This window comes from Octopus sinensis, linkage group LG1, assembly GCF_006345805.1.
Source record: "Octopus sinensis linkage group LG1, ASM634580v1, whole genome shotgun sequence".
NCBI classification, from domain to species: domain Eukaryota; kingdom Metazoa; phylum Mollusca; class Cephalopoda; order Octopoda; family Octopodidae; genus Octopus; species Octopus sinensis.
In genome coordinates, this window is record NC_042997.1 from 49,964,950 (window position 1) to 49,972,876 (window position 7,927).

The following is a 7,927-nucleotide window of genomic DNA, read 5'->3' on the forward strand; positions in this document are numbered from 1 at the left end:
TGCTAGATTTCACACATTTAAATATATTTTCTATATTGTATATTATCATTATATATATATTATATACAAATTATTTATATGTAGAATTTGTTACTCTATATATATATATATATACATATATATATATATATATTGTATAATATTCTCACTTCATGAAATCATCATCATCATTTAACATCCACTATTCCATGATGTGTGTGTGTGTAAAATTGGTTTTGGAGTGGTGAAACTTGAAGCATATGAAGCTAATAGCATGTAATTTTGCACTGAAAAATTCTTTGGATAGAGAAAGTCAGAGGCTGCCAGTGGAATTCAAACGAACATCTTCTGTAAACATTACAGGCATTCTGCCATTGAACCAAAGATCTTTGGATTTTTTTTTCTATCCAAAAAGATTTTTATTCCAATATTTGCATGTTATTGTTTGTAGCTTTATTTGCTTTGAGTTCCTCCACAAAAAAAAAAGAAAAGAAAAGAAAATTATTTTGCATTCTCTTGAAGTTTATAAATTCTGATATTATCATTATATGATATACAATCAAAATCAAACTTAAATTCGATGACTGGCATCCGTGCTAGGGGAGCGCTAAGAGCACCATCCAAGAGTGATCGTTGCCAGAGCAGCTGACTGGCTTCCATGCCTGTGGTATGAAAAAAGCACCATTCAAGCATGATCGTTACCAGCGTCGATGTGAAAAAATATTCGAGCGAGGTCATTGCCCATGCCGCTGGACTAGCTCCTGTGTAAAAACACCATTTGAGCATGGCTGTTGCCAGTACTGCCTGACTGGCCCTCATGCCGGTGGCACATAAAAGCACCCACTACACTCTCGGAGTGGTTGGCGTTATGAAGGGCATCCAGCTGTAGAAACACTGCCAGATCAGATTGGAGCCTGGTGCAGCCATCTGGTTCGCCAGTCCTCAGTCAAATCGTCCAACCCATGCCAGCATAGAAAGCGGACGTTAAACGATGATGGTGATGATGATGATACACACACAACAGAGTAAGCACATAAAAGTGATACAAGGTGGAGAAAAATAGTACTCAAATACCAGAGGCAGAGTAATATGCTTTATTAAAGATGCAAAAGCATCACAAAAGAACTGTTGCTCAGAGTTCCATGTCCCCATTCGTTGGACAGTTTTGGTTTTCTCAATCAAAACTGTCTGATGAACAGGAATGTGAAACTCTGAGTAACAGTTTTTTTGTGTGTGATGTTTTTGCAGCCTTAATAATAAAGTATGTCATCATCATCATTTAATGTCCATTTTCCATGCTGGCGTGGGTTGGACGGTTCGACTGGGGTCTGGAAAGTCAGGAGGCTGCACCAGGCTCCAGTCTGATCTGGCAGTGTTTCTACAGCTCGATACCCTTCCTAATACCTATTTCTTTATTACCCACAAGGGGCTAAACACAGAGAGGACAAACAAGGACAGACATAGGTATTAAGTCGATTACATCGACCCCAGTGAGTAACTGGTACTTAATTTATCGACCCTGAAAGGATGAAAGGCAAAGTTGACCTCGGTCGAATTTGAACTCACAACATAACGCAGACGAAATACCGCTAAGCATTTCGCCCGGCGTGCTAACATTTCTGCCAGCTCACCGCCTTTTACCCTTCCTAATACCAACTACTCTGAGAGTGTAGTAGGTGCTATTTTACATGCTACCGGCACTGGCTAGTGGGGGCTGGCATCGACCTCGATCTGATGGTGCTTTTTACATGACGCCGGCATGGAAGCCAGTCAAGGCAGCGCTGGCATCGGCCATATTCGAATGATGCTTTTTTTGTGCCACTGACACAAGGATCACAACTACAATTTTGATTTGATTGTGATTTGATTTGATATATATATATATCATCATCATCATCATTTAGCGTCCGCTTTCCATGCTAGCATGGGTTGGACGGTTCAACTGGGGTCTGTGAAGCCAGAAGGCTGCATCAGGCCCAGTCTGATCTGGCAGTGTTTCTATGGCTGCATGCCCTTCCTAACGCCAACCACTCCGTGAGTGTTGTGGGTGCTTTTTACGTGCCACCCGCACAGGTGCCAGACGGAGCTGGCAAACAGCCATGGATGGATGGTGCTTTTTACGTGCCACCGGCACGAGGCCAGCCGGGGCGGATGGTGGTGCAGACGAGTCTGGCAGACGGCCACGAACAGATGGTGCTTTTTATGTGCCAGGCAAGGCTGGCAACGGCCACGAACGGATGGTGCTTTTTACGTGCCACTGGCATGAGGCCAGTCTGGGCGGCACTGGCAACGGCCATGAATGGATGGTGCTTTTTATGTGCCACCGACCCGAGGCCAGTTGGGGCAGCGCTGGCAACGGCCACATTTGGATGATTCTCTTACGTGCCACCGGCACTGGTAACTCAGCTGCAATTTCCATTGATCAATTTCGATTCTGATTCTAACTTGCCTCAACCGGTCTTCACAAGTAGAGTTTTGTGTCCCAAGAAGGGAAGGTATGCATAAGTAGGCTGGCTACATTCCATGTAGAAGGCCACGGGTTATGGCCTCACTTGTCCTGCCGGGTCATATATATATCGGGAGAATTCACGAAAAAACAAAAGACGAAGATAGGTGGTGTAGAAAACAAACAGATGTATTAGTATAACGCTTGGGAAGTGAAAAAGTCTTTAACGTTTTGAGCCTACGCTCTTCCACAGAAAGGAACACAGAAAGAAACAAGGAGAGAAAAAAATATGTGTAGTGGCTACCGATCCATCATGGTGACTGTGTTTGATATGTATGTATCAAACCAACATCTTCTGTAAACATTACAAACATTCTGCCAGGGTGTGTGTATATATATATATATATATATGTAGGGAGAATTCACAAAAAGACAAAAGACGAAGACAAGTGGTGTAGGCAAAAAACAGATGTATTAGTTTTATGCTCGAGAAGTGAAAAAGTCTGGTTATTTTTTTTTTATTACCAATATTAGGCAAGAAAAAATATGATCATCCCGAAATATCTGCTTCAGCACACATCAGGAATCTTGCAACACAAATTCATAAACGTCGGTCCAACTGCAGGATACCTTGGGCAAGTGTCTTCTACTATAGACTTGGGCCGGCCAAAGCTTTGTGAGTGGATTTGGTAGTTGGAAACTGAAAGAAGCCCATTGTATATGTATATATATATATGTGTGTGTGTGTATGTTTGTGTGTCTGTGTTTGTTCCCCCAACATTGCCTGACAACCGATCCTGGTGCATTTACGTCTCTATAACTTAGCAGTTTGCCAAAAGAGACTGATTGAATAAGTACTAGGCTTACAAAGAGTAAGTCCTGGGGTTGATTTGCTTGACTAAATGTGGTGCACCAGCATGGCTCTGCACTCAGATGGCTGTAACAAGTAAAAGAATAACAGAATATATATCAGAAATAGAACGTGTCGTTAGCCAGCTGGAGGAGAAGTCTTCCTGGGGCTATAAACACCAGTAGCACTGTCTCATATGGGATGCCACACTTGGTTAGCAATTATATGTCCCAATTCCATATTGTTACTGTTTACATCTTGCTCAGAGCTTTTTTTGAGATCAGCGACAGTTTGTCGCTGGAAAAAGCATACAGTATTTTGTGAGTGGGGTGAGTTTTTATTACTAGCTGGTGATTAACACACACCGAGGATGGGTAACCACCCAGAAACTCGAGTTCATGTGTATTATGTAAGGCTAAGGATGGGGTGTTGACCTCCCCTTACAAATGCTAATCAGACACACAATGTGTTTTCTAGCTGGAATGTCTTCCTGGGGCTATAAATGCCAGTAACACTGTCTTGTATGGGAAGCCACTCTTGGTTGGCAGTTATATATATATATATATTGCATCATGATATTATTTAATATCCATGTGCCATGCTGGTATGGGTTGGACAGTTTGACAGGATTTGATAAGCCCAAGGATTGCATGGTGATTCAGTTTTTTCTGGTAGGGTTTCAACTGCTGAATGCACTTCTAAAGGGCCAACTACTTTATGGCAGGTCCTGGGTGCTTTTTTTTTTTTTTTCTCATGCCACCAGCACCAGTGAGTTTTTGGTTATGCAGTCTTTGTTCCCAAAGCAACAGAACTACCCTAGTGAATTTTCGACTCTGTAGGTAGGTCTTGTAACTGATGTGTGTGCACACGTGTGTGTGTGTGTATTTAATTTATTTTCCCTACTTCTGTGTTGGGAAGAATGCAACCAGCTTTTTTTTCATTTTTGAATTGTTTTCTCAGGATTTTTTTTCCAGAATTCTGCTTTAATCATAGGAGATCATGATTCTAAATTAAAAAAAAAATAGTTAGGTTTTAGGGTCAGCAGTTATGAATTAGTATTTTCGAGCAGGGCTAAGTTTCAGAGTTTAGGTTTTAGAATTAAGGTTTAAAGTTTAGGATTAAATAGAAGAAATGGTATTTAAAACATTCAATTAGCAAATTCTTTTCTTTTAATTTTTAACAAAATCATAATCTGGTGTTCAAAACTGAAATCCAAAGAAACTTTCTAGAATTTAAAAAGAAATTTATGCGGATTATTTAGTCTGATATCCTGCTTATGGTTTGTCTAGAGACTTTGCTATAATTTTAGTAAATTACATTGTGACATTAACTACAATACCTTCTTCCCCCCAGTATTTTTCCTGGTGTGTGTGTATGGATAAATAGTAATTGACCCAATGAAGGCAACCAGTATTCTGAGTCTCTGCTTCACAAATTGTCTGGGACTTGTCCACTATGTAAAAGTGATACTGATTTTAACCTCAAATCAATATATATAGTAGAGCTGCCGATGTATGGGGCAAAGGAAGCTGTAGGCATGCAGCCTATAAGAAGCATCTAGACACTCCGCAAACTGGAAATACAGAAATAGATCCTCTAATAGAATTGGTATAAATGTTTTTCCTTACCTGAAATTGATATGTACCTAATTCATATCACGAATGTAAGTCATGAGATAAAAAACAAAGATTACAAACCACTTAAATAAACAGCAAAAAAGGAGATTGCTAGGAATTATGAAAAAATTGCATTATTCCTATGAAAGAGAAGGAAGCCAGGTTTATAGGAAATAGAAAACCAAGCTTTCTGTTTTTTTAATTTGCTGAGGAAATAGTCTTGGAGCATCGCATACTTGGGTCATTCTTTGAAGAAAATAACTCTCTTGCTGCAACTTTGCAAAGGATAAGTGAAATACTGAATGAACAATTCAAAAGTGTTTTCACCTTTCCTCTGGAACTCATGCAGGTAAACAAACCAGATGAATCTTTGCCACCCCAGCTGTGTATACAGAGGCAGCAATGATCGATTACATTGACATGAAAGATGTGATATTGGCCATAAATGAAATAAGCCTAAATTTATTTACTGTCCCTAATGCCTTCACAACAATTCTAAAACATGTAAATGAGCCCTAACAAAAGTACTGCAGTTTCTTTTGGAGCTTCCTTGCAAGTTGAAAGGAGACATGTGTCCCGTTTATAAAAGTGAAAGCAGGTCAAATGCTAAAAAGTAAAGGCTTGTCTCTCTGACCTTGCATATCAGCAAAGCCAGAGAATGAATTATTGGAAGGAAACTCATCATATTCCTGGAAGAAAATTACTTGCTAAGCTGAACAAGGTTTACAACCAAGCAGCTGCCTGACACACCTCTTACAACACAGGTGGTTGTTAAAACAGTTGCTCAGCCATTCAAATATGGATGATATATCTCAATTTTGTGAAAGCCTTTGATAAAGTCAATCATGGTATGATATATCACAACTGTATGATCTTGGGATTATCTGGAAACTGGGGAAGTGCCTGCATTACATATTAAAAGACAGAAGGTAGTAACCAAAGAGTCTATCTTTCAGGAAACGAAAATAAAGTGTGGAGTCCCTTAGAGTATGTCCTCGTGGCTGTCTCAAACATGCTCTTAGCTATGCAGATAGTCACCCCCATGAACTATGTAGACAGTGCAAAAGTATCACAGGTGAAAAAGGACCTTGGAAGTATTCCACACCTGAAACATGATGTAAATGCTATTCATAAGTGGGCGGGAAGAAATAACATGAGCTTTAATGCTGAACATTTCCAAACCCTTTTATATCAGTGCACAAGTTTAAATGGAATAGAGACAAAAAAGTGAACCAGGAGGGATGCAAGTCCATGAGTCATAATCAGTACATATTCTGGGCATTAACATGAATAATGCATCTTTTCCAGTGTATATTACTAAGATGGTATTGAAATGTAGACGTCAGACCCGATGAATTCTAAGAACTTTCAGAAAAAGTGGGCTGGAAACCATGATAGTTCTCTGGAGGACATTCATCTTCTAGATTATTGCTCCTAATAATGATAACCACATAGAGCAAAATTAATGGCAGAACTTGAAGTGATTCCATGCTGCTACAAAAAGATTACTTCAGTTACTGGGAAAGGCTTAAAAAGTTAAGATTGTATTTCCTTACACAGAGATAGGAAAAGTATGCAATAATAGGACTGGAACATTCTGGAAGCCAATTTAAGTGCCATTTTTAAGATAGGATACAGAGTTCTATTTTACACACAAGATGGAAAATACAATGTTTTATTTTTATGAACATTTGAATTTCATTTTCTATATTGAGTGCTTGAAGTGACAGATGCAGCATAAGGTCCAGTCCTGCAGTGTGGTACCTTGTGTGTCTCAATGATTCTGCGAGTTATACCAGTGGGGCACAAGCAGGATCTCTTGTGCTGGACAGTTCACAGGATAGAGGCCTGACTGATAAGGAGTACCTTTCTCTAGAGGTAAAAATGGGTCCATATAGGGTTAACAGTCTTACCTGAAAAAAAGAGACAAAAAAAGCAGACTTGCTGAAGTATCGGTGACAATTCAAAACCAACAAGACCTGGGAGAGGAAACAGAAATGATAGCCCTAAGTCTAGGACAGTGGGGGAAAATTGTCAATGGCTTATGCTCCAGAGGGAGCAAAAGGCTTAAGTAAGCAAGTAAAGTGGTGGATAGGCTGCATTAAGAGCATCTGTAACTTATCTCCTTGCAATACTTAATTGTATTCTAAACTTAGGCCCATGCTCTGGTACTCTCAGTGATTCAACTCAATCGATTCCTGCAGATATATGGTCTTGTTTCAGAGTGAGAGATCTATACTGATTGCCAACTATCTATGCTGCAAAAAGCAAATGATATATGTTTTGCCATTTTGAAGTTCTACAGGTCTGACCAAATTAAATTTGTATAAACTTAATTTTGATTTACATTTCATATTTCAAATCATTCAATATAGTGCTTGGATACAGGAGTGCATACTTTTACATGGATACAAATAAAGATTTAAGGAAAACACAGACATATTAATACTTTATATATATATAATATAATTGTAATTAGGGTTCAGCTAACTGCTTCACCAATACTGAAATTAGAAATAGGAGTTAAAAATTTCTTTCCTGCTGCTATAAAAATCTCCATGACAGTAAACATACTTTTTTACGAATTCAAAGAGAAAAACAATGAATCAACACGACCAGGATTAATTATATATGCATTTTTACTTACTTCTCTCTTCAGTATAATATTTCCAATTTTTATAAAATTTGTAAGTTCTATAGCTGAATATGCACACAATCAAGCGTTATCATGTAACGGATATCCAACCAACACTTCCAAAATTTACAGAGCCGAATGGGAATACACTATTCAAACTCTATACCCATGTGTATGCTACGAGCAATACCGCAAAAAACTGCAGTATTCTATCATGGAGTAAATTATAATTTTAATTTAAAATTATATATATATATATATATATATATATAATATATATATAATATATAAATTAGAGATAAAACCACTATTAGGCAAATCAAACAGTGAAAGTCATAAGCCAATACATAGAAATGAAATTAATTAATAAAATATATAAAAAATATAAAATTCCAAATTAA

At 38.3% G+C, this 7,927-nt stretch overlaps 1 protein-coding gene across 1 annotated transcript in view; it reads right to left on the reverse strand.

The window, feature by feature from the left end:
- Window positions 1–6,249: 6,249 nt before the first annotated feature.
- The window catches only part of LOC115209873 (WD repeat-containing protein 38-like), an 81,944-nt gene continuing 80,266 nt past the window's right edge, over window positions 6,250–7,927 (reverse strand). Inside the window, exon 9 of the mRNA XM_036508556.1 lies at window positions 6,250–6,325. Within this exon, the coding sequence (XP_036364449.1) occupies window positions 6,250–6,325 (76 nt within the window). The remainder of the gene's footprint in view (window positions 6,326–7,927) is intronic.